The 27,120-nt window shown below is 44.9% G+C and overlaps 1 protein-coding gene across 5 annotated transcripts in view; it reads right to left on the bottom strand.

The window, feature by feature from the left end:
• Positions 1-2,501: 2,501 nt before the first annotated feature.
• wdr54 (WD repeat domain 54) overlaps positions 2,502-27,120 on the bottom strand; it is a 151,190-nt gene continuing 126,571 nt past the window's right edge. For 3 of the 5 annotated variants that reach the window (XM_068028634.1, XM_068028633.1, XM_068028632.1), the window contains exons 6-11: positions 20,539-20,658; positions 18,254-18,381; positions 14,448-14,548; positions 4,824-4,986; positions 4,602-4,676; positions 2,502-3,579 (exon numbers count right to left, since the gene is read on the bottom strand). In XM_068028634.1, coding sequence (XP_067884735.1) covers positions 3,448-3,579; positions 4,602-4,676; positions 4,824-4,986; positions 14,448-14,548; positions 18,254-18,381; positions 20,539-20,658 — 719 coding nt within the window. In that variant the 3' untranslated portion in view covers positions 2,502-3,447. The remainder of the gene's footprint in view (positions 3,580-4,601; positions 4,677-4,823; positions 4,987-14,447; positions 14,549-18,253; positions 18,382-20,538; positions 20,659-27,120) is intronic. The other 2 variants (XM_068028636.1, XM_068028635.1) reach the window with 1 other exon arrangement.

Below are 27,120 nucleotides of genomic sequence, written 5' to 3'. Positions count from 1 at the left end.
ACAACAGAGTTGTGAGCAAACTTGTAGATCATGGAACAAAAGGGACGGTAGCAACATTGATACGAAATTGGCTGAGTGACATGAAACAAAGTAGTGGTTAATGGATGTTTTTTGGGCTGGAGGAAGGTTTGTAGTGGAGTTTCCCAGGGATCAGTGTTGGACCCTTGCTTTTCCTGATATATATTAATGACCTAGACCTTGGTGTACAGGGCACAATTTCAAAGTTTGCAGATGATACAAAACTTGGAAGCAATGTGAACTGTGAGGAGGATAGTGTAGAACTTCAGAAGGACATAGACAAGTTGGTGAAATGGGCAGACAGGTGGCAGATGAAGTTCAATGCAGAGAAATGTGAAGTGATTCATTTTGGTAGGAAGACCATGGAGAGACAATACAGAATAAAGGGTACAATTCTAAAAGGGGGGGGGGGGGCAGGAGCAGAGGGATCTAGGTGTAAATGTGCATAAGTCATTGAAGATGGCAGGACAGGTTGAGAGAGCAGTAATGAAGCATACAGTATCTATTTATTAATAGGGGCTTTATTAATAAGGGCATGGAGTACAAGAGAAAAGAAGTTATGTTGAACTTGTATCAGACACTAGTTCGGCCTCAGCTGAATTATTGCTTCAAATTCTGGGCACTGCACTTGAGCAAAGATGTGAGGGGATTGGAGAGAGTACAGAAAAGATTCACAGGAATGGTTCCAGGGACGAGGACTTGCAGTTATGAAGATAGATTGGAGAAGTTAGGACTGTTTTCCTTGTAGAAGAGAAGGCTGAGAGGTGATTTGATAAGAGTTATTCAAAATCATGAGGGGTCTGGACAGAGCAGATAGAGAGAAATTGTGTCCACTCGTGAAAGGATCGAGAATGAGAGGGCGCAGATTTAAAGTATTTCGTAAGAGAAGCAAAAGTGACATGAGGAAAAACTTTTTCATGCAGCGAGTGGTTAAGGTCTGGAATGCGTTGCCTGCGAACGTGGTGGAGGCAGGTTCAATTGAAGCATTCAAAAGGGAATTAGACAGTAATTATGAAGAGGAAAAATGTGCAGGGTTATGGGGAGAAGGCAGGGGAATAGAACTGAGGGAGTTGCTCTTTCAGAGAGCCAGTGCAGACACGATGGGCCGAATGGCCACTTTAGGCACCAACGATTCTGTGATTCTTTGATATGTAGTATAGGTACAGCCACAGTGCTGTTAGGGAGGAAGTTTCAGGATTTTGACCCAGCAACAGTGAAGGAACGATGATATGGTTCCAAGTCAGGATGGTGTATGACTTGGAGAGGAACTTGCAGGTGGTGGTGCTTCCATGCATCTACTGCCTTTGTCCTTTTAGGTGGTAGAGATTGGGGATTTGGAAGGTGCTGTCGAAGGAAGCTTCGTGAGTTGCTGCAGTACATCTTGTAGATGGTACACACTGTTGCCACTGTGCGCTGGTGGTGCAGGGAGTGAATATTGAAGGTGGTGGATGGGGTGCCAATCAAGCAGGATGCTTTATCCCAGGTGGTGGTGAGCTTCTTGAATGTTATTGAAGCTGCACTCATCCAGACAAATGGAGAGTATTCATCACAGTTGTGAGATGTGCCTTGTATATGGCAGACATCTGGGGATCTCAGGAGGAGGCCGAGATGGATCATCCATTCAGCACTACCGGCTGAAGATGGCTTTCTCCTACTTCTATTTCTTATGTTGTTATGACCCAACATTAAACTGACAAGTCTGTATAAATATATCTGCCTCTCCTGAGGGGTTTACACGCATGCAGACTACTGCACTTGCATGAAATGCAGTAGTTGGCGGGTTGAAGCCTGCTTTCCCGACGCACTATTATTTTACCTGGTTTTCTCCCCACTCGCACCTAAACCCATGTACTACCCCATGTTAAAATTCTACACTTTCATGTTCATTACACAGAAAGGTGTAAGTGTAGGATCATAGAGAACAGGTCTGTCTTTAGGAACTGTGTTTTTGTGAATACAGAGAGTTAGTAGACAGCCATATTTACAGTCATCCTCAAGGTGACATCCTGGGTATTCACTGTTATCTTAATGACGATGAACAATTTCCAAATCTAGTCCTGTATGTGTGTCTCTCTTGCTCCCTCTCTCTCTCTCTCTCTCTCTATACCCCAGGGTAAATACCACACACCTGAGGATTTGGTTGCTTGGAGCCTTACCAACTTGTTTGAGTCTCCATCTGATTGATGTTGAAGTTATTAAACCTGAGATTTCTAACCAATTACAGAACGGAAAAATAAATGTTACCAAATGTGACAATTCATGAGTGCAGTGTGTTCACAGGAAATACTGACCATGTTGCCAGACTAATAGGGTATGCATGAGCAGCTGGGAATCTTCAGCCTAAAACTACTTTGACTGTAGTCATCAGAAACTGTTCATTTTAAACCCTACACTGTAGAGATGGCTCATCCACAGTAAATATTTCATACTTCAAAACAAGCTTAGAAGACCCATATGACCAGTATCTTACACTTACTTATGGCAATACAGATTACATTTATTAAAAGCAGATAACTTACATATGCTGATGTCACACTGACAGCTGAATAATCTGAATACAAGATCGTCCAGAGTTATTCATATCCACAACAGCATTCAAAAAATTAGCAAATGTTTTCTTTAACAAACACCAATGATATGCAATAATAAAATCTGACACTGAATATCTATAACCGAATATGAAAGGTAAACAACATTTTACAATTTACACACAGACCACTTTCGACAGAAACTGCCCTTTTTATTTCTAATTAATTCTCAGGATGCAGGCGTCACAGGCAATTCCTGTATTAGTTAACCATCCCCAGTTGCCGGGAAGGTTGTGGTGACCCACCTTTTGAACCACTGATAATGGTTTGGATATATTTTAGGCAATTAAGAGCCATGTTTGTATGGGTCTGGAGTCACAAATTGACCAGAGTGGTAAAGGTGGCAAATTCCTTCCCTAAAGGAAATTAGAGAATCATTTTTTAAAAAACGAATCCGGCAGCTTCACAGTCACTTTAACAACCAGCTTTTTATTCAATTTCTTATACTGCTGAGGTGGAATTTGAACTCACCTATTCTCTGTCCAGGCTTCTGGATTACTAGTCCAGTAACATAACCACTATACTATCGGAACCACTTATTAACATCATGATCAATGATAATTCACAATGAGAATCCGCCTCTGTGGGGGTGGGAGAATGTACAGAATCTATTTCTCCACAGTGTGGAAGCAACAAATAAGGAAAAAAAAAGACACCACAGTTTGTAACTGCAAACCCGTGGCTAGGAACCAAATCATCCAGGTACATGGATATGAGACGCTGCTATATCCTTGTGACGTTCAGGAGACTGGTCCCTGTTAAAATTCCCCAGGCGCTGACAGGCTGTGCTCTCCTGGCAGTGTCTCCCAGCACCTGGGCTTTCACTCTCATCCCTCTGCACTTACACCTGGACATAACGAATAATCTCACTCAGGTCATATCCTGTCACTGCAAAGGCATTTCCTTCTGGGTCACAGAACTTGGCTCCGCAGATCTGAACATCGGTTACACACTCCGTGTGCTCGTGCTCCACCTGTGAAGGAAAGATGCCCCTTTATATCTTTGAAAAGTCACAATCTGGAGATAACCTTTCTTGCTTGGCTTTTTCTGCCTTCATGTTTGTAAATGGTTTGGCATCTGCAGCCTCCCTGCAACTGCTGGGCCTCGTTCACAGGCCTCTCCATTACTGCTAGCTCTCAAACACAGCCCAGGCATCTCCATTACTGCTAGGCCTCATCCACAACCTATCTATACTCAGCTCTAATGGTAGGCTTAGGCATTCCAATGGAATTGGGCAGAGACAGCAAGGGTCAGAGGGAGAGCAGTCGGCACGGGTCAGAAGCAGTAGAGAATCAGGGAGGCAGAAGCAATGGGTTGGGGGACCTGAGCAATGATGGAGGCGTTGACCCACAGAAGGGAGAAATATTTATTTTATTTTATTTATTTAGAGATACAGCACTGAAACAGGCCCTTCGGCCCACCGAGTCTGTGCCGACCAAGAACCACCCATTTATACTAACCCTACAGTAATCCCATATTCCCTACCACCTACCTACACTAGGGGCAATTTACAATGGCCAATTTACCGATCACCCGCAAGTCTTTGGCGGTGGGAGGAAACCGGAGCACCCGGCGGAAACCCACGCGGTCACAGGGAGAACTTGCAAACTCCGCACAGGCAGTACCCCAAGTTGAACCCGGGTCCCTGGAGCAGTGAGGCTGCGGTGCTAAACACTGCGCCACTGTGCCGCCCTGCATATCTTCAAAGTGTGGGGCTGGAACTTCGAGTCCTGCCACGGGAGATTGAGGGAACATAATTGTCGTTAGGTGCCTGAAATGATATATCCATCGTGGAAAGCAAAGACCTTCCCTTAACAATAGTAAGTACTGGAATTAGGCAAGTGGTGTGACCCAGATCACACTAGTTGGGCAGTCTGCAACATGGAGTTCAACAGCTAGGGATGAGCTGCTGCATGAAAACTTGTTTTCAATTTGGATGAACTTCTCCTTTGATTCAGCCTAATGGCACACTGAGGAACACCGGGCCCTCCTTACCTCGATAGTGTTGGACTCTGGGTTCCGATAGATTCTCCAGATCCTGAGAAAGGAATCCTCAGCCCCTGACAGCAGCTGTGTGAAGACATGAAGTTTATTATGTGACATGAAACAATCTAGCTCCTTAAAGGAACCACAAAGCAGTAATGGCAGAGCAGGCAGCCCGTCTGTGTCAGGTAGGACACAGCAAGCACGCAGAGATAAAAAGCAGCCTGATGATACCTTGCCACTTTCAGATGCAATGTCGAGTGTGCAGATCCAGCGTGCGTGAGCATTCACCTCCACGTGGACTGCACTGGTCGCTGCATCATAAATCTGAATCTGACCGCTCCCGTATCCGGCTGCTATGATTCCACTCCACATCTTCACAGACGAGCAGGTGCCCCTAGGAACAGGCAACGAGAGACTGGTTAGTACTTCAGTGGTTGGTCATGATCCGCCGGTACTACCTGAAGAGAATTCAGGAACTGTGCCAGTGTCATTGCCAATATCCCTCCCTCTAAACACCACCGAAAGCAGCATAACTGGCCATTCATCTGTTTCTGGAATTTGATGAGTCATAGAGCACAGAAAGAGTCCATTCGGTGCACTGAGTTCATGCTGGCAGTCAGTCCATTCCCCTGTTCTATCCCCATAGCCCTGCAAGTTTATTTCCTTCAAGTGCCCATCCAATTTCTGCTGAAATCATTCATCGTCTCCGCTTCCACCACCCTCACAGGCAGTGTTTCAGATCATTACCATTCAATGCTTGAAAAAGTTCTTCCTCACATCCCGCCTACATCCCTGCCCAAAACCTTAAATCCATGTTCCCTAGTCCTTGTACTATCAGCTAACAGGAACAGCTGTTCTTTGTCTACCTTATCTAAATCTGTCAGAATCTTGTGCACCTCTATCAAATCTCCCCTCAATCTCCTTTGCTCCAAGGAGAACAAACCCAGCTTCTCCAAGATAACCTTGTTGCCAAATTCCCTCATCCCTGGAACCATTTTGGTAAAACTCCTTTGCACTCTCTCAAGGACCCTCACATCCTTCCTAAAGTGTGGCAACCAGAACTGGATGCAATACTTTAGTTCTGGCCTAACCAGGGCTTTATAAAGGTTCAGCATTACTTCCCTGCTTTTGTACTCAATACCTCTATTTATGAATCCCAAGATCCATATGCTTTACTAATCACCTGCCACCTTCAAAGATCTATGAACATAAAACCCCAGGTCCCTCTGTTCCTGTACACTTTTAGAACTGTGCCATTTAGTCGATATCACCTCTCCCTACCTCTTTTACCAAAATGCATCACCTCACATTTCCCTTTATTAAATTCCATCGGCTACCTCTGTGCCCATTCTGCTAGCCTATCTACGTCCTGTGGCAGTCGATTGGTATCATCCTGATTGCCTGCCACACCTCCAAGTTTGGTATCTTTGGCAAATTTTGAAAGTTTACACTGTATTCCTATATCCAAGGCATTTATATACAGCAGTCCTAACACTGAACCCTTGGGGAATACCACTGTCTACCATCCTCCAGTCTGAAAAGCAACCATTTACCACAACTTGCTGTTTTCTGTCCTTAAGCTACTTTTCTATCCAAGCTAACACTGACCCCTCCTATTCCATTAGACTTAATTTTGTTAACCAGCCTTTTATGTGGTACTTTGTCAAACACTTTCTTAAAATCCATATGGACAACATCCATTGCTTTCCCTTCATCAACCTTCCCTGTTACTTCATCAAAAAAATTCAATTAGATTAGTCAAACATTATCTGCTTTTCACAAATCTGTGCTGGATATCCTTAATTAGTTCAAACCTCTTCAAGTGACTTGTTTTTTTCCCCCTTGATTATTGTTTCTAAACCCTTACCCACCACTGATGTTAAACTAACTGGCTTGTAGTTACTAGGATTGTCCTTACATCCTTTCTTGAATTAAGGTGCCACATTTGCCACTCTCCAATCTTCTGGCACCTCCCCAGTATCCAGGGAAGATTGGAAGATTATTGCAAGCCCTTTCGCTATCTCCATCCCCACTTCCTTTAGCAACCTGGGATGCAAGCCATCTGGACTAGGCGGCTTATCCAGTCTAAACATAGCCAGCCCTTCCAGTAGATCCTCGCCATCAATTTTCACCCATCCATTACTTCTACCATCTCCACTTCTACCGATATATTGTCAGCATCATATGAATTAGGAGCAGGAGTGGGCCATTCGGCCCCTCGAGCCTGCTCCACCATTCTATAAAATCATGGCAAATCTGTTTGTGGACTCAACTGCATTTTCCTGCCTACCCCGATACCCTTTCACTCCCTTGTTCGTAAAGAATATATCTACCTCTGCCTTAAAAACATTCAATGACCCTCCCTCTGGGGAAGAGAGTACCACAGACTCATGACCTTCAGAGAAAAAATTTCTCTTCATCTCTGTCTTAAATGGGAGACCCCTAGTTTTAGTCTCTCCCACAAGGGGAAACATCCTTTCAACGCCCACCCTGTCAATTCCCCTTGGGATCTTATATGTTTCAATCAGATCACCTCTCTTTCATCTAAACTCCAATGGATACAGACCTAACCTGTCCAACCTTTCCTCATAAAATAACCCTCTCATCCCAGGAATCAGTCGAGTGAACCTTCTCTGACGCATCCAATGCTATTACATCCTTTAAGTAAGGAGACCAAAACAGTACACAGTAGTCTAGATGTGGTCTCACCAATGCCCTGTACAACTGTAGCAAAACATCTCTACATTTTTGTTTATTCATTCATGGGGATGTGGGCGTCACTGGCTAGGCCAGAATTTATTGACCATCCCTAATTGCCCTTGAGAAGGTGGTGGTAAGCTGCCTTCTTGAACAACTGCAGTCCCTGTGGGGTAGGTACACCCAGTGTTGTTAGGAAGGGAGTTCCAGGATTTTGACCCAGCGACAGTGAAGGAACGGCGATATAGTTCCAAGTCAGGATGGTGTGTGGCTTGGAGGGGAACTTGCAGGTGGTGGTGTTCCCATGCATTTGCTGCCCTTGGCCTTCTAGGTGGTAGAGGTTGCAGGTTTGGAAGGTGCTGTCTAAGGAACCTTGGTGCATTGCTGTAGTGCATCTTGTAGATGGTACACACTGCTGCCACTGTGTGTCAGTGGTGGAGGGAGTGAATGTTTGTGGATGGGGTGCCAATCAAGCGGGCTGCTTTTTCCTGGATGCTGTCGAGCTTCTTGAGTGTGTTGGAGCTGCACCCATCCAGGCAAGTGGAGAATATTCCATCACACTCCTGGATGCCTTTGGGGAGTCAGGAGGTGAGTTACTCACTGCAGGATTCCTAGCCTCTGACCTACTCTTGTAGCCACGGTATTTATATGGCTACTCCAGTTCAATTTCTGGTCAATGGTAACTCCCAGGACATAGATAGTGGGGGCTTCAGCGATCGTAATGTCACTGAATGTCAAGAGGAGATGGTTAGATTCTCTCTTGTTGGAGATGGTCATTGCCTGGCACTTGTGTGGTGCGAATGTTACCTACCACTCATCAGCCCAAGGATGGATACTGCCCAGTTCTTGCTGCATTTCTACATAGACTGCTTCAGTATCTGAGGAGTCATGAATGGTGCTGAACATTGCGCAATCATCAGCAACCATCCCCACTTTTGACCTTATGATTGAAGGAAGGTCATTGATGAAGCAGTTGAAGATGGTTGGGCTAGCAACCAATTTAAGTTTGTCAGTAGGGCTCGCAGTGTGGCGCACTGCGCATACTGGAAGCTACATATATTAATACACAGGGCCCTGTTTTTTGCAGACAGTAAGAATATGTACAAACATTGCGCCTGTTTCAGCTAAACAAAATAAGTGACAGCCATTCACTGGTTCATTCCTCAGGGCAATGCCTTGACCAATTTGAGTCAAGCTGCCTGGTTTAAATTTCAAACAAAGCTTGGCAGTTAACGGTCAGTCATCGTAGGGAAGTGCCTCTACCAATCAGAGTTCACTTGCCAACCAATCAGCACTCTCTTCTCATACAGTATAAAGTTATTGTTTTCCCTTACATTGGTATTCTTGCAGATTGTCCTGATGAGTGCAGATGAAAAGCTTCACAACATATCTCTATTTCTAATAAATTAAACAAACACGATTTCCATTTCACAAAACCATGATGGCGCTGCCTGATTGCACTGAGATTTTCTAAATGACCTGCTATAACCTCTTTAATAGATTGCAGCATTTTCCCCATGATAGATGTTAAGCTAAATGGCCTGCAGTTTCCTGCTTTCTGTCTTCCTCCTTTCTTGAATAGCGGAGTTACATTCTCTATTTTCCAATCTAATGGGAACTATCCATAATCTAGGGAATTTTGGAAAGTTAAAACCAATGCATCCACTATTTCTGCAGCCACTTATTTTAAGACCCTAGGATGAAGTCCATCAGGACCTGGGGTCTTGTCAGCTTTTAGTTCTAATAATTTTCTCAATACCCTTTCCCTTCCTTTCAACTCTTGATTCACAATTATTTCTGGGATGTTACTTGTATCCTCTACAGTAAAGACAGATGCAAAATAAAATCTGTTCAATGCCACCACCATTTTCTCCTTTTCTATTGTTAACTGCCCAGACTGTCTCTCTAAAGGACCAACACTCACTTTATTTATTCTTTTCCTTTTTAAATACCTGTAGAAACTCTTACTATCCATTTTTATATTTCTAGCTAGCTTTCTCTCGTGCTATAATTTTGCTTTCATTATTCGTTAAGTCATTCTTTACTGTTTTTCATATTCTGTCCAATCTTCTGACCTGCTACTACTGTTTGCTGAATTGTACTGTCTCCAATGCATTTACATCCTTCCTTAAATAAGGAGACCAATACTGTACACAGTATTCCAGATGTGGTCTCACCAATGCCCTGAATAGCTGAAGCATAATCTCCCTACTTTTGTATTCAATTCCCCTTGTGATAAACAATAACATTCTATTAGGTTTCCTAATCATGTTCTGTACCTGCATACTAACCTTTTGCAATTCATGCACTAGGACACCTAGATCCCTCTGTATCTCAGAGCTCTGCAATCTCTCACCATTTAAATAATATGCTTCCTTTTTATTCTTCCTGTCAAAATCGCTGTCACATTTTTCGACATTATACTCCATTTGTCAGATCTTTACCCACTCACTTAATCTATCTATATCCCTTTGTAGTCTCCTTATGTCCTCTTCACAACTTACTTTTCTACCTATCTTTGTGTCATCAGCAAATTTAGCAACCATACCTTCAGTCCCTTCATCCAAGTCAATTGTAAAAAGTTGAGGACCCAGCACTGATCCCTGCCAACCAGAAAATGACCCATTTATGCCTATGCTGTTTCTTGTTAGTTAACTAATCTTCTATCCATACCAAAATGTTACCCCCTACACCATAAGCAATAACTTGATGTGGCAACTTATCAAATGCCTTCTGGAAAACTAAGTACAGTACATCAGCCAGTTTCCCTTCATCCACAGCACATGTAACTCACTCAAAGAACTCCAATAAATTGGTTAAACATGATTTCCCTTTCACAAAACCATGTTGACTCTGTCTGATTACTTGAATTTTTCTAAGTGCCCTGCTATAATGTCTTTCATCAAAGTTTCTAACATTTCCCCAAGACAGTTGTTAAGCTAACTGGCCTGTACTTTCCTGCTTTCTGTCTCCCTCCCTTTTGAATAAAGGAGTTACATTAGCTATTTTCCAATTTAATGGAACCTTCCCCGAATCTATGGAATTTTGGAAAATTAAAACCAATGCATCAACTATCTCACTATCCACTTCTTTTAAGACCCTAGTATGAAGTCCACCAGGGCCCGGGACCTGTCAGCCCGCAGCTCCAACAATTTGCTCAGTACCACTTCCCGAGTAATTGTAATTTTCTTGAGTTCCTCCCTCCCCTCCATTTCCTGACTTACAGCTAATCCTGGGATGTTACTTATATCCTCTTGTGGGAGAGTCTATAACTGGGGGTTACTCATTTATTTTATTTATTTATTTATTTTATTTTTTATTTATTTAGAGATACAGCACTGAAACAGGCCCTTTGGCCCACCGAGTCTGTGCCGACCATCAACCATCCATTTATACTAATCCTACACTAATTCCATATTCCTACCACATCTGCACCTGTCCATATATTTCCCTACCACCTACCTATACTAGGGGCAATTTTATAATGGCCAATTTACCTATCAACCTGCAAGTCTTTGGCATGTGGGAGGAAACCGGAGAACCCGGAGGAAACCCACGCAGAAACAGGGAGAACTTGCAAACTCCACACAGGCAGTACCCAGAATTGAACCCAGGTCGCTGGAGCTGTGAGGCTGCGTTGCTAACCACTGCGCCACTGTGCTGCCCTTTAAGACAGAGATGAGGAGAATTTTTTTCTCTGAGGATTGAGAGTCTTAGGGACTCTCTTCCTCAAAAGGTGGTGGAAACAAAGTCTTTGAATATTTTTAAGGCAGAAGTAGATAGATTCTTGATAAGCAAGGGGGTGAAAGGTATCGGGGGTAGGCAGGAATGTGGAGTAAACAGTTCAGCCATGAACTTATTGAATGGCGGAGCAGGCTCAAGGAGCCAACTGGCCTACTCCTGCTCCTAATTCGTATGTTCGTATGATAGTAGAGGATTCAGCGATTGCCATTGAATGCCAAGGGGAGACGGTCATATTCTCTCTTGTTGGAGATGGTCATTGCCTGACACTTGTATGGCGCAAATGTTATTTACCACTTGTCAGCCCAAGCCTGAATGTTGTCTGGGTCTTGCTGCATGCAGACACGGGCTGTTTCAGTACCTCAGGAGTAGTGAATGGTACGGAACACTGTGCAATCATCAGTGAACATTGCCACTTGACCTTATGGTGGAGGGAAGGTCATTGATGAAGCAGCTGAAGATGGTTGGGCCTAGGACACTCCCTTGAGGAACACCTGCAGTGTGGTCCTGGGGCTGAGATGATCAGCCTCCGATAACCACAACCGTCTTCCTTTGTGCTAGGTATGACTGCAGCCAGTGGACAGTTTTCCCCCCAATCCCATTGACTCCAGTTTTGTTAGGGATCCTTCATGCCATACTCGGTCAAATTCTGCCATGGTGTCAACGGCAGTCACTCTCACCTCACCTCACCTCTGGATTTCAGCTATTTGCTCCATGTTTGGACCAAGGCTGTACTGATGTCTGGAACTGAGTGGCTCTGGCGGAACCCAAACTGAGTATCAGTGAGTAAGTACTGCTTGATAGCACTGTCGCCAACCCCTTCCATCTCTTTACTGATGATCGAAAGTAGACTGATGGGCCAGATTGGATTTTTCCTGCTTTTTGTGGGCAATTTTTCCCATTGTCAGCTAGATGCCATGTTGTAGCTGTATTGGAATAGTCTGGCTAAGGGCACAGCTAGTACTGGAGCAGCAGTCTTCAATACTGCAGCTGTGATGTTGTCAGGACCCATATACTTTGCTCCATCCAGAGTCTTCAGCCGTTTCTTAGTTTAGTTTAGTTTAGAGATACAGCACTGAAACAGGCCCTTCGGCCCACCGAGTCTGTGCCGACCATCAACCACCCATTTATACTAATCCTACACTAATCCCATATTGCTGTCACATCCCCACCTGTCCCTATATATTTCCCTACCACCTACCTATTCTAGGGGCAATTTATAATGGCCAATTAACCTATCAACCTGCAAGTCTTTGGCATGTGGGAGGAAACCGGAGCACCCGGAGGAAACCCACGCAGACACAGGGAGAACTTGCAAACTCCTCACAGGCAGTACCCAGAATCGAACCCGGGACCCTGGAGCTGTGAGGCTGCGGTGCTAACCACTGCGCCAATGTGCCGCCCACACATTGATATCATGTTTATCATGTAGAGTGAATCGAACTGACTGAAGAGTGGCATCTATGACGGTGCGGACCTCAGGATGAGGCTGAGATGGATCATTCACTCAGCACTTCAGGCTGAAGATGCTTGCAAATGCTGCATCCTTGTCTTTTGCACAGAGGTGTTAGCCTCATTGAGCATGGGGATGTTTATGGAGCCTCCACCCCTGGTTCATTGCTGAATTGTCCACCACCATGCATGACCAGATGGAACAGGACCGCAGAGCTTTGCTCTGATCTGTTGGTTGTGGGATTGCTTTGCTCTATCGCATGTTGCCTCTGCTGTTTAGCATGCATGCAGTCCTTTGTTGTAGCTTCACCAGGTTGGCACCTCATTTTTAGGTATGCCTGGTGCTGCTCCTGGCATGCCTTCCTGCATTCATCATTGAACTAGGGTTGGTCCTCTGGCTTGATGATAATGGTGAGGGTGATGATATATATGTGAGGGTTATGCCAGGGCATGAGGTTACAGATTGTGGTTGAATACAATTCTGCTGCTGCTGATAGCCCACAGCGTCTCATGGATGCCCAGTTTTGAGCTGCTAGATTTGATTGGAATCTATCCCATTTAGCACAGTGGTAGTACCACACAACACAATGTGTCCTCAGTGTCAATACGGGACTTTGTCTTCATAAGGACTGTGTGGTGGTCACTCCTAACAATATTTGTCATGGACAGATGTATCTGCAACAGGTGGACTGAAGAAGATGAGGTCAAGCAAATTTTTCCCTCTTGTTGGTTCTTGCACCACTTTCCGCAGGACAGGTCCGGCAGATAAGTACTTCTAGTCTCGGCCAGCTCAGTCATTAGTTGTGCTACCAAGCCACTCTTCATAATAGACATTGAAATCCCCCACACAGAGTACATTTCATGACATTATGACCCTCAGTTCTTCTTTCCAAGTAGTGTTCAACATGGAGGAGTACTGATTCATCAGCTGAGGAGGGGGGCGGGGGGCAGTAGGTGGTAATCAGAAGGAGGTTTCCTTGTCCATCTTTGACCTGATGTCATCAGACGTCATGCAGTCTGCAGTCAATGTTGAGGACTCGCAGGGCCACTCCCTCCCGACTGTGGGTCTGTCCTGTCGGTGGGACAGGACAAACTCCAACAAGGCGGAGCCAGGGATGGTGATAGAGGAGTCTGGGATATTGACTGTAAGGTATGATTCCGTGAGTATGACTATGTCAGGCTGTTGCTTGACTAGTCTGTGGGACAGCTCTCCCAACTTTGGCACAAGTCCCCAGATGTTAGTGAGAGGACTTTGCAGTGTCGACAGGGCAGGGTGTGTCTTTGTTGCTTCTGGTGCCTCGTTAAATGTTGAATGGTCCATCCGGTTTTATTCTTATTCAACTTTTCTGTAATAGTTTGATACAACTGCGTGGCTTGCTAGGCCATGTCAGGGGGCAGTTAAGAGTGAACCACATTGCTGTGAGTCTGGAGTCACATGTAGGCCAGACCTGGTAAGTAAGACAGATTTCCTTCCCTAAAGGGCATTAGTAAACCAGACAGGTTTTTAACCACAATCCTGTAGTTTTCATAATTATTATTAATGAAACTAGCATTTTATTCCAGATTTATTAATTAATTGAATTTAAATTCCCCCAGTTGCCCTGGTGGGATTTGATCTCATGGCTCCAGACCATTAGTCTGGGCCTTTAGATTATTAGTGCAGAAACACTTTTATTTTGTTTTAACATTACCACAAGGGAATTTCACAGTGTGAGACAGGAGTTACATGTAGGTCAGCCCAGGTAAGGATATCAGTGAACCAGCTGAGTTTTCATGGCAAATAAAATTCACCTTGTTATGATGGGATTTGAGCTCAGGCTCTGGGTTTCTAGTTCAGCACCAGAAGCACGATGCTCCTGTAACAGTCACTCATTACCCAATCAAGAATTAACAATAACCTTCCTGTTAGCCCATTAGCTGGTACACTGACTTCTGGAGCAAGAGGCAGACTAGGACATCACTCACCCATAAGCTGAAATCTTGTAGATTAAGTTAAAATGTTCTCCTGATTTCCAGATACACAGGACCCCGGAGTCATCAGCCGTCACCAAATCTGCAACACACTCCTGTAGATTCAACCAGCATTAGTCAATGCCAATACAGAATTCTATTATTGGGTACACAGGGATTATGGATCGGGACGCACAGTACACCTGTGCCATGGGCCATGTCGCGCGCGCGCGGACACACACACCCCCCCCCCCCCCCCCCAAGGATCTATCCTTAGCCTCCACCTCTACCTAGGTTAATCGATTGCAGGTGTTTATCTCAACAGAGGTTGCAATACAAAAGCGAAGATATAAGTTATGCGTCAGTTGTACAGAGCTCTGGTCACAACCCATCTGGAGCAACTGCATTCAGTTCCAGGCACTACACCTCAGGAAGCATATATAAGCTTTGGAGTAGGTGCAACGAAGATTCACTAGAATGACACCGGGGCTAAAGGGGTTAAATTATGAGGACAGGTTACATGAATTAGGCTTGTATTCCTATGAGTTTAGAAGGTTGAGGGGAAATCTAATAGAGGAGTTTAAAAGGATAGAGATTCAATTTTTTCTGTTATTTATTCATGGGACAATGGCATTGCGAGCAAGGCCAGCATTTATTGCCCATCTCTAGCTGTCCTTGAGAAGGTGGTGGTGACCCACCTTCTTAAATCGCAGCAGTCCATGTGGTGTAGGTACAGCCACAGTGCTGATAGGGAGGGAGTTCCAGGATTTTGACCCAGTGATAGTGAAGGAACAGCGATATAGTTCCAAGTCAGGATGGTGTGTGACTTGAGGGGAACTTGCAGGTGGTGGTGTTCCCATGCCCTTCTAGGTAGTAGGCTGCGGGCTTGGAATGTTCTGTCTAAGGAGCATTGGTGCATTGCTGCAGTACATCTTATAGATGGTACACACTGCTGCTACTGTGCGTCAGTGGTGGAGGGAATGAATGTTGAGAGTGGTGAATGGGGTGCCAATCAAGCGGGCTGCTTTGTCCCGGATGGTGTCGAGCTTCTTGAGTGTTGTTGGAGCTGCACCCATCCAGGCAACTGGATAGTATTCTATCACATTCCTGACTTGTGCCTTGTAGATGGTAGACAGGCCATGGGGAGTGAGGAGGGAAGTACTCACCTCAGGATTCCTAGCCTCTGACCTGCACTTGTAGCCATGGTATTTATATGGCTACTCCAGTTCAGTTTCTGGTCAATGGTGACCCCAAGGATGTTGATAGTGGGGGATTCAGCGATCATAATGCCATTGAATGTCAAGGGGAGATGGTTAGATTCTCTCCTGTTTGAGATAGTCATTGCCTGACATTTGTGTGGCGTGAATGTTACTTGCCAATTATCAGCCCAAGCCTGGATATTGTCCAGGTCTTGCTGCACTTCTATACAGACTGCTTCACATAACTGTAATCCCTCATCCCTGGAATCATTCAAGTAAATCTTTGCTGCATCCACCAAAGGCTGTAACATCCTTCCTGAAGTTTGGTGCCCAGAACCGGAGACAATACTCTAGTTGTGGTCGCATCAGTGTTTTATAAAGATTCATCATAATTTCCTTACTTTTGTACTCTATGCATCTGTTTATAAAGCCCAGGATCTCATATGCTTTTTTAACTAATGTCTCAACCTGTCCTGCCACCTTCAACGATTTGTGCACAGGTCTCCCTGTTCCTGCAGCCCCTTTAGAACTGTATCCTTTTTTTTTTAATTGCCTTTCCTCATTCTTCCTACACAAGAACACAAGAAATAGGAGCAGGAGTCGACCATATGGCCCATCGAGCCTGCTCCGCCATTTAATACGATCGTGGCTGATTTAAGGCTTCAAATCCACTTTCTCGCCTGCTCGCCATCTCTCTTGATTCCCTGAGACACCAAAAATCTGTCTATCCTAGCCTTAAATGTATTCAATGAATGAGCATCCACAACCTTCTGGGGTAGAGAATTCCAAAGATTCAAAACCCTTGGAGTGAAGTAATTTCTCCTCATCTCATTCCTAAATGATTGGCCCCTTATCCTGAAACTGTGCTCCTGTGTTTTAGATTCCCCAACCACTGGAAACAATCTTTCAGTGTCTACACTATCCAGCCCCTTCAGAATCTTCTATGTTTTAATAAGATCACCTCTCATTCTTCTAAACTACAGACAGTTTAGAAGGCTGAGGGATAATCTAATAGGAGTGTAAATTTACTCAGCCTTTCATCATAGGACAACCCCCTCATCCCAGCAAGCAATTTAGTGAACCTTCGCTTTGCTGCCTCCAATGCAAGTATATCCTTTCTTAAATATGCAGACCAAATGTGCACACAGTATTCTAGATGTGGTCTCACCAAAACTCTGTACAATTGTAGCAAGACATCTTTATTCCTGTACTCCAATCTCTTTGCAATAAAGGCCAACATGCCGAACTGATAGCTGTACCTAAATGCTAACTTTCTGCATTCCTTGTACAAACACATCCAAGTCTCTTTGAACATCAACACTTACAAGTTTCATACTTTTTAAAAAATATTCTGTTTTTCTATTCTTATGACCAAAGTGAATAACTTCACATTTCCCTACATTATACTTACTATTACTATTATATCTAGTTTCCCACTCACTTAACCTGTCTATATCTCTTTGCAGCCTCTCTCTGTCCTCCCTACAGCTTACCTATCCACCTACCTTTGTATCATAAGCATTTGTATCACTACCAAAATGAATCACTTCACACGTGTGTTAAATTTTATCTGCCACAGGTCCACCTATTCTGTCAGCTGTCTATGCCCTCTTGAAACATAGAAACATAGAAAAAAAAGGAGTAGGAGTAGGCCATTCGGCCCGAGCCTGCACTACCATTCAATACGATCATGGCTGATCATCCAAACTCAGTAACCTGTTCCCGCTTTCTCCCCGTATCCCTTGATCCCTTTAGCCCTAAGAACTATATCTAATTCTTTCTTGAATATATTTAATGATTTGGCCTCAACTGCTTTCTGTGGTAGAGAATTCCACAGGTTCACCACTCTCTGGATGAAAAATTCCCTAATCATCTCAGTCTCATTGAAGTTTATCACTATTCCCCACAGTGTTCACAATACTTCCAAGTTTTGTATCATCTGCAAATTTTGAAATTGTGACCCAAGTCTAGGTCATTAATATATAATCAGTAAAAGCAGTGATCCTAGTACTGACATCTGGGAATACCAGTGTATACCGTCCTCCAGTCTGATGAACAACCATTCACCACTTATCTCTGTTTCTTGTCATTCAGCTAACTTTGTATCCACTATCTCTTTCATTCCATGGGCTTCAACTTTACTGACAAGCCTGTTATGTAGCACTTTATCAAATGACTGTTACCTCATTAAAAAACTCAATCAAGTTAGTTAAATATGATTTTCATTTAACAAATCCATGCCGGCTTTTCTTAATTAATACACACTTATCTAAGCGACTATTTGATCAGCCATAATCATACTGAATGGCGGAGCAGGCTCGAAGGGCCGAATGGCCTACTCCTGCTCCTATTTTCTATGTTTCGATGAACTTTGTCCCGGATTATTGTTTCTAAAACCTTTCCCACCACCAAGGTTAAACTGACTGGCCTGTAGTTGCTGGGTTTATCCTTTCACCCTTTTTTGAACAAGGGTGTAGCATTTGCAATTCTCCCGTTTCTGGCATCACTTCTGCATCTAAGGAGGATTGGAAGATTATTCTCAGTGCCTGTGCAATTTCCACCCTTACTTCACTCAAAAACCAAATGCTGCTTAAAACCTCACATTTATGACTGTACTGTTACCTTATCCTCAGTGCAGTCACACGCGATGTCAGTGATCGGGTCCCTGTGCTGCTCCAGCACTTCAGATACGGTGATGTTTGTCCCTTTTGGGGGAATATTGAAGACAAGGATAGATCCTGTCGAGGAGCCTGTAATGAGAGAAAAACACTCTCAGAGACCCTCAGGAAAGCAGCAGTTAGGAATGAGAGCATAAAATACTGCCCGTTGCAAACTGAAGCAAAATCAAAAGAAATGAGGGGAACACCCAGGTAGCGTTTGTGGAGAGATTAGCTATAGAGTTTGTACACTCAAAGCATTAACTTGTTTGTTCTCCACAGATGCTGTCTGACCTGCTGAGTGTTTCCAACATTATCTCTGTCTCAGGCTAGAAAGCACTGGTACAGTGGGAGAACTGTTCACCCACCCAACGACAACAGGCTGGCTATTAACAGCTTCACCAGTCAGAAGGAAACAAAGAACAGAGAGAGAGAGAAAGAGAGAGAGAGAGAGAGAGAAAAGATTGAGGAATTCACAGAATCATAATCACAGAAGTGTTATAGTACAGAAAGAGGTCATTTGACCCATCATGTCTGCTCTGGCTCTCCGAAAGAGCAATTTACCTCGTGCACAGCCCTCTCGGATAGAGAATTCCAAAGATTCATCACCCTCTGAGTGAAGAAATTCCTTATTGTGAGAAAGTGTCCCTTGGTTCTAGACTCACCAGTTAGGGGGAAACATCCTTCCTGCATCTACCTTGTCGAGACCTGTAAGAATTTTGTATGCTTCAATGAGATCACCTCTCATTCTTCTAAACTCTAGAGAATATAGCCCAGTTTCCCCAAACTCTCCACATAAGACAATCCTGCCATCCCAGGGATCAGTCTGGTGAACCTTCATTGCACTCCGACTATGGCAAGTATATCCTTCTTTAGATGAGGAGACCAAAACTGTACAGAATACTCCAGGTGCAGTCTCACCAAGGCTCCATACAATTGCAGCAAGACTTTACTCTTGTACTCAAATCCTCTTGCAATAAAGGTCAACATGTCAGTTGCCTTCCTAATTGCTTGCTACACCTGCATGTAGCTTTCAATGACTAATGAACACTGACACTTCCCAATCTCTCACCATTTAAAAAAATACTCTGAATTTCTGTTTTTCCAACCAAAGTTCACATTTTTCCACATTATACTACAACAAAACAAAAGCACAAAGAACAGTACAGCACAGGAACAGGCCATTCGGCCCTCCAAGCCTGCGCCGATCTTGATGCCTGCCTAAACTAAAACTTTCTGCATTGCCGGGGACCGTATCTCTCTATTCCCATCCTATTCATGTATTTGTCAAGATGCCTCGTAAACGTCACTATCGTATCTGCTTCCACCACCTCGTCCGACAGCAAGTTCCAGGCACTCACCACCCTCTGTGTAAAGAACTTGCCTCGTACATCCCCTCTAAACTTTGCCCCTCGCACCTTAAACCAATGTCCCCTAGTAACTGACTCTTCCACCCTGGGAAAAAGCTTCTGACTGTCCACTCTGTCCATGCCGCTCATAACTTTGTAAACCTCTATCATGTCGCCCCTCCACCTCCGTCGTTCCAATGAAAACAATCTGAGTTTATCCAACCTCTCCTCATAGCTAATGCCCTCCAGACCAGGCAACATCTTGGTAAACCTCTTCTGTACCCTCTCCAAAGCCTCCATGTCCTTCTGGTAGTGTGGCAACCAGAATGGCACGCAATATTCTAAGTGTGGCCTAACTAAGGTTCTGTACAGCTGCAGCATGACTTGCCAATTTTTACACTCTAGGCCCGACCGATGAAGGCAAGCATGCCATATGCCTTCTTGACTACTTTATCCACCTGCGTTGCCACTTTCAGTGACCTGTGGACCTGTACGTCCAGATCTCTCTGCCTGTCAATACTCCTAAGGGTTCTGCCATTTACTGTATACTTCCCACCTGCATTAGACCTTCCAAAATGCATTACCTCACATTTGTCCGGATTAAACTCCATCTGCCATTTCTCCGCCCAAGTCTCCAACTGATCTATATCCTGCTGTATCCTCTGACAATCCTCATCACTATCCGCAACTCCACCAACCTTTGTGCCGTCCGCAAACTTACTAATCAGACCAGCTACATTTTCCTCCAAATCATTTATATATACTACAAACAGCAAAGGTCCCAGCACTGATCCCTGTGGAACACCACTAGTCACAGCCCTCCATTCAGAAAAACACCCTTCCACTGCTACCCTCTGTCTTCTATGACCGAGCCAGTTCTGTATCCATCTTGCCAGCTCACCTCTGATCCCGTGTGTCTTCACCTTTTGTACCAGTCTGCCATGAGGGACATTGTCAAAGGCTTTACTGAAGTCCATATAGATAACATCCACTGCCCTTCCTTCATCAATCATCTTCGTCACTTCCTCAAAAAATTCAATCAAATTAGTGAGACACGACCTCCCCTTCACAAAACCATGCTGCCTCTCGCTAATAAGTCCATTTGTTTCCAAATGGGAGTAAATCCTGTCCCGAAGAATCCTCTCTAATAATTTCCCTACCACTGACGTAAGGCTCACCGGCCTATAATTTCCTGGATTATCCTTGCTGCCCTTCTTAAACAAAGGAACAACATTGGCTATTCTCCAGTCCTCTTGGACCTCTCCTGTAGCCAATGAGGATACAAAGATTTCTGTCAAGGCCCCAGCAATTTCTTCCCTTGCCTCCCTCAGTATTCTGGGGTAGATCCCATCAGGTCCTGGGGACTTATCTACCTTAATGCTTTGCAAGATGCCCAACACCTCCTCCTTTTTGATAATGACATGACGGAGACTATCTGCACTCCCTTCCCTAGGCTCATCATCCACCAAGTCCTTCTCTTTGGTGAAAACTGATGCAAAGTACTCATTTAGTACCTCGCCCATTTCCTCTGGCTCCACACATAGATTCCCTCCTCTGTCCTTGAGTGGGCCAACCCTTTCCCTGGTTACCCTGCCATGTTACAACTGCCATGTTCTTGCCCACTCACTTAGCCTGTCTAAGTCCCCATGAAGCCTCTTTGCAACCTCCTCAACGCAAATTCCCACCTAGTTTTGTGTCATCAGCAAACTTGGAAATACTACATTTGATGCCCACACCCAAATCATTGATATAGATCGTGAACAGCTGTGGTCCAAGCACTGATCCTGCAGGCACCCCACTAGACACAGCCTGCCAATCCGAGAATGACCCGTTTATTCCTATTCTCTGTTTTCTGCCTGTTAGCCAATTCTCAATCCATGCCAGTAGATTATGCCCAATCCCATGTGCTCGAATTTTACTTACTAACTTCCTGTGTGGGACATTATCGAAAGCCTTCTGAAAATCCAAATACTCCACATCCACTGGTCCCCCCGTTATCTATTCTGCTCGTTACATCCTCAAAAAACTCCAAAAGGTTTTCCAAACATGATTTTCCTTTCATAAATCCATGTTGACTCTGCCCAATCCTACAATTATTTTCCAAGTGTCCAGTTATAAGGAATGAAACCATATGGACCACCCAGCATCGACCCAGGCACTGGAAATGACAACAGCATATCCAGCCCTGTCGACCCTGCAAAGTCCTCCTTACTAACATCTGGGGGCTTGTGCCAAAGTTGGGAGAGCTGTCCCACAGACTAGTCAAGCAACAGCCTGACATAGTCATACTCACCAAATCATACCTTAGAGGCATAGAGTTATACAGTACAGAAACAGGCCCTTCGGCCCATCGTGTCTGTGCCAACCATCAAGCACTTTACAATTCTATCCCATTTTCCAGCACTTCGCCCGTAGCCTTGTATGCTATGATGTTTCAAGTGCTCACCTAAATACTTCTTAAATGTTGTGGGGGTTCCTGCCTCTACCATCTCTTCAGGCAGTGCGTTCCAGATTCCAACCATCCTCTCAGTGAAAATTGTTTTTCCTTGAAACCTCCGGCCCCTTACCTTAAATCTATGCCCCCGTTTATTAACCCCTCCACTAAGGGAAAAATATTCTTCCTAACTAACCTATCAATGCCCCTCATAATTTTGTATACCTCAATCATGTTCCCCCTTCAGCCTTCTCTGCTCTAGGAAAACAATCCTAGCCTTTCCAGTCTCTCTTCATAGCTGAAATGCTCCATCCCAGGCAACATCCTGGTGAATCTCCTCTGCACCCTCTCCGGTGCAATCACATCCTTCCTATAGTGTGGTGACCAGAACTGTACACAGTACTCCAGCTGTGGCCTAACTAGCGCTTTATACAGCTCCATCACAACCTCCCTGCTCTTATATTCTACGCCTTGGCTAATAAAGACAAGTATCCCATATGCCTTCCTAACCAGCTTATCTATCTGTGGTGCTGCCTTCAGTGATCTATGGACAAGTACATCAAGGTCCCTCTGATCCTCTGTACTTCCTAGGATCCTACCATCCATTGTATATTCCCTTGCCTTGTTAGTCCTCCCAAAATGCATCACCTCACAATTCTCAGGATTAAATTCCATTTGCCACTGCTCTGCCCATCTTACCAGCCCATGTATATCGTCCTGAGGCTTTCCTCCTCACTATTAATGACACCAGCAATTTTCTTGTCATCTGCTTACTGATCATACATCCTATATTCACGTCTAAATCATTAATGTACACTGCAAATAGTAAGGGTCCCAGCACTGATCCCTGCGGTACACCACTGGTCACAGGCTTCCACTCGCAAAAACAACCCTGGATCATCAGGTTCTGCCTCCTGCCACTAAGCCAATTTTGGATCCAATTTGCCCGGTAGCCCTGGATCCCATGGGCTCTTACCTTCTTAACCAATCACCCACGCGGAACCTTATAAAAAGCCTTACTGAAGTCCATGTAGACTACATCAACTGCTTTACCCTCATCTACACATCTAATCACCGCCTCGAAAAATTCAATTAAGTTAGTTAGACATGATCGCCCCCTGACAAAGCCATGCTGATTATCCCTGATTAATCCCTGCCTCTCCAAGTGGAGATTAATCCTGTCCCTCAGAATTTTTTCCAATAGTTTCCCAACCACTGATGTTAGACTCACTGGCCTGTAATTACCTGGTTTATCCCTGCTACCCTTCTTGAATAATGGTATCACATTCGCTGTCCTCCAATCCTCTGGTCCCTCTCCTGTGGCCAGACAGGATTTGAAAATTTGTGTCAGACCCCTACTATCTCTTCCCTTGCCTCACATAACAACCTGGGATACATCTCAGCTGTGCCTAGGCATTTATCCACTTTTAACCCCGCTAAAACAGCTAATACTTCCTCCCTTTCAATGCTAATATGTTCAAGTATATCACAATCCCCCTCCCTGATCTCTACACCTACATCGTCCTTCTCCATAGTGAACACAGATGAAAAGTAATCATTTAAAACCTCACCTATGTACTCAGGCTCCACACACAGATTGCCACTTTGGTCTCTCATGGGCCCTACTCTTTCCCTGGTTATCCTCTTACCCTTAATATATTTATAAAATGCCTTAGGATTTTCCTTTATCTTGCCTACCAGTGTTTTTTCATGTTCCCTCTTCGCTCTCCTAATACTATAAGTACCCCCATTACACTTTCTATACTCCTCTAGTGCCTCCGCTGTTTTCAGTGTTCTGAATCTGCCATAAACCTCCTTTTCTTTCCTGATCCAATACTCTATATCCCTTGACTCCAGGGTTCCCTGCACTTGCTGGTCCTACCTTTCACCTTACGGGTACATGTTGGTGAGAACTCTCACTATTTCCTCTTTGAATGACTCCCACTGGTCTGATGTAGACTTTCCTACAAGTAGCTGCTCCCAATCCACTTTGGCCAGATCCTGCTTTTTCATATTGAAATCGGCCTTCCCCCAAGTCAGTACCTTTATTTCCAGTCCATCTGTGACCTGTGTCCATCATCAACCTTAAATCTTACAGAGTAATCGTCACTTTCCCCGAAATGCTCCCCCACTGACACTTCTACTACTTGTCTGGCTTCATTCCCTAGGATTAGGTCCAGTACTGCCCCTTCTCTTGTAGGACTTTCTACGTACTGGCTCCAAAAGCTTTCCTGTATGCATTTTAAGAATTCCGCCCCCTTTAAGCCTTTTGCACTAAGACTATCCCAGTTGATATTGGGGAAGTTGAAATTCCCTACTATTATTACCCTATTATTTCTACACCTCTCTGAGATTTTTTAATTTTATTTATTCATTCATGGGATGTGGGTGTCACTGGCCAGGCCAGCATTTATTGCCCATCCCTAATTGCCCTTGAGAAGGTGGTGGTGAGCTGCCTTCTTGAACCGCTGCAGTCCATTTGGGGTAGGTAGACCCACAGTGCTGTTTGGAAGGGAGTTCCAGGATTTTGACCCAGCGACAGTGAAGGAACGGCGATATAGTTCCAAGTCAGGATGGTGTGTGACTTGGAGGGGAAATTGGTTCCCATGTATTTGCTGCCCTTGTCCTTCTTGTTGGTAGAGGTCGCGGGTTTGGAAGGTGCTGTCTCAGGAGCCTTGCTCCATTGCTGCAGTGCATCTTGTAGATGGTACACACTGCTGCCAATGTGCGTCGGTGGTGGAGGGAGTGAATGTTTGTAGATGGGGTGCGAATCAAGCGGGCTGCTTTATCCTGGATGGTGTCGAGCTTCTTGAGTGTTGTTGGAGCTGCACCCATCCAGGCAAGTGGAGAGTATTCCATCACACTCCTGACTTGTGCCTTGTAGATGGTGGACAGGCTTTGGGGAGTCAGGAGGTGAGTTACTCGCCTCAGGATTCCTAGCCTCTGAACTGCTCTTGTAGCCACGGTATTTATATGGCTACTCCAGTTCAGTTTCTGGGCAATGGTAACCCCTAGGATGTTGATAGTGGGGGATTCAGCGATGGTAATGCCGTTGAATGTCAAGGGGAGATGGTTAGATGCTCTCTTGTTGGAGATGGTCATTGCCTGGCACTTGTGTGGCGCGAATGTTACTTGCCACTTATCAGCCCAAGCCTGGATATTGTCCAGGTCTTGCTGCATTTCTACACAGACTGCTTCAGTATCTGAGGAGTCACGAATGGTGCTGAACATTGTGCAATCATCAGCGAACATCCCCACTTCTGACCTTATGATTGAAGGAAGGTCATTGATGAAGCAGCTGAAGATGGTTGGGCCTAGGACACTACCCTGAGGAACTCCTACAGTGATGTCCTGGAGCTCAGATGATTGACCTCCAACAACCACAACCATCTTCCTTTGCGCTAGGTATTTGCCTACATATCTGCTCCCCTATCTCTCCCTGACTGTTTGGAGGCCTGTCGTACACTCCCGGCCAAGTGCTTGCCCCCTTTTTGTTTTTAAGTTCTACCCATATGGCCTCATTTGAGAAATCTTCCAACATATCATCCCTCCTTACTGCAGTAATTGACTCCTTGATCAACAGTGCAATGCCACCTCCTCTTTTACCCCCTCCCCTGTCTCGCCTGAAGATTCTACACCCTGTAATATTGAGCTGCCAGTCCTGCCCCTCCCTGAACCATGTCTCTGTGACAGCAATAATATCATAATCCCATGTGCTAATCAACGCCCTCAATTCATCTGCCTTACTAGTAAGATTCTTTGCATTAAAATAGATGCAATCAAGCCTTGCATTTTTCACTTGTGTCTTAACAGGTAATTTGCTCTGCCTGCCAGACTGATTCAGTTTCTCTTCTATATTTGACTGTGCCTCACCCCCTACTGGACCTCCACTCTGTATCCCATCCCCCTGCCAAATTAGTTTAAGCCCCGCCCCAACAGCACTAGCAAACCTCCCAGCAAGGATGTTGGTCCTGTTCCGGTTCAGGGGCAACCCGTCCAACTTGTACAGGTCCCACCTTTGCCAGAAACAGACCCAGTGATCCAGGAACCTAAAGCCCTTCCTCCTGCACCATCTCCTCAGCCACACATTCATCTGCTCTATCCTCCCGATACTCACTAGCACGTGGCACCGGGAGTAATCCAGAGATTACAACATTTGAGGCCCTGCTTTTTAATCTGCTACCTAGCTCCCAAATTCTTGTTGCAGGACCTCAACCCTCTTTCTACCTATGTCGTTAGTACCAATGTGTACCACGACCTCTGACTGTTCACCCTCCCCCTTCAGAATGTCCTGCAGCCACTCCGTGACATCCTTGACCCTAGCACCAGGGAGGCAACATACCATCCTGGAGTCACGTTTACGGCCACAGAAACGCCTATCTGTACCTCTTACGATGGAATCCCCTATCACTACAGCTCTTCCACTCCTTTTCCTTCCCTCCTGTGCAGCTGAGCCACCCATGGTGTCACAGATTTGGTTCTTGCTGCATTCCCCTGAGAAGCTATCTCCCCCAAAAGTATCCAAAGTGGAAAATCTGTTAGATAGGGAGATGGGCCCAGGGGACTTCTGCACTATTTGCCTAGTTCTTCTACTCTGCCTGAGCAGTCCTTACCTGCGGTGTAACCAACTCCCTGTACGTGCTATCCATGATGATCTCAGCCTTGCAGATGCTTCACAGTGTCTCCAGCCGTCGCTCCAGATCTGAAACACGGATTTCAAGTAGCTGCAGCTGGAGACACTTCCTGTACACGTGTTCAATCTGGACACTGGAAGTGTCCCTGACTTACCACACTGCACAGGAGGAGCATTCCACACTGCCAAGCTGCCCTACCATGACTTACCCTTAATTTAGAGTTTAGCGAGATACAGCACTGAAACAGGCCCTTCGGCCCACCGAGTCTGTGCCGACCATCAACCACCCATTTATACTAATCCTACACTAATTCCATATTCCTACCACATCCCCACCTATCCCTATATTTCCCTCCCACCTACCTATACTAGGGGCAATTTATAATGGCCAATTTACCTGCCAACCTGCAAGTCTT

The sequence above is a fragment of the Heterodontus francisci genome, chromosome 1, assembly GCF_036365525.1.
Source record: "Heterodontus francisci isolate sHetFra1 chromosome 1, sHetFra1.hap1, whole genome shotgun sequence".
Taxonomy (NCBI): domain Eukaryota; kingdom Metazoa; phylum Chordata; class Chondrichthyes; order Heterodontiformes; family Heterodontidae; genus Heterodontus; species Heterodontus francisci.
The sequence above is the reverse complement of the archived record's forward strand: the minus strand, read 5'-3'. Positions and strand labels throughout refer to the sequence as shown.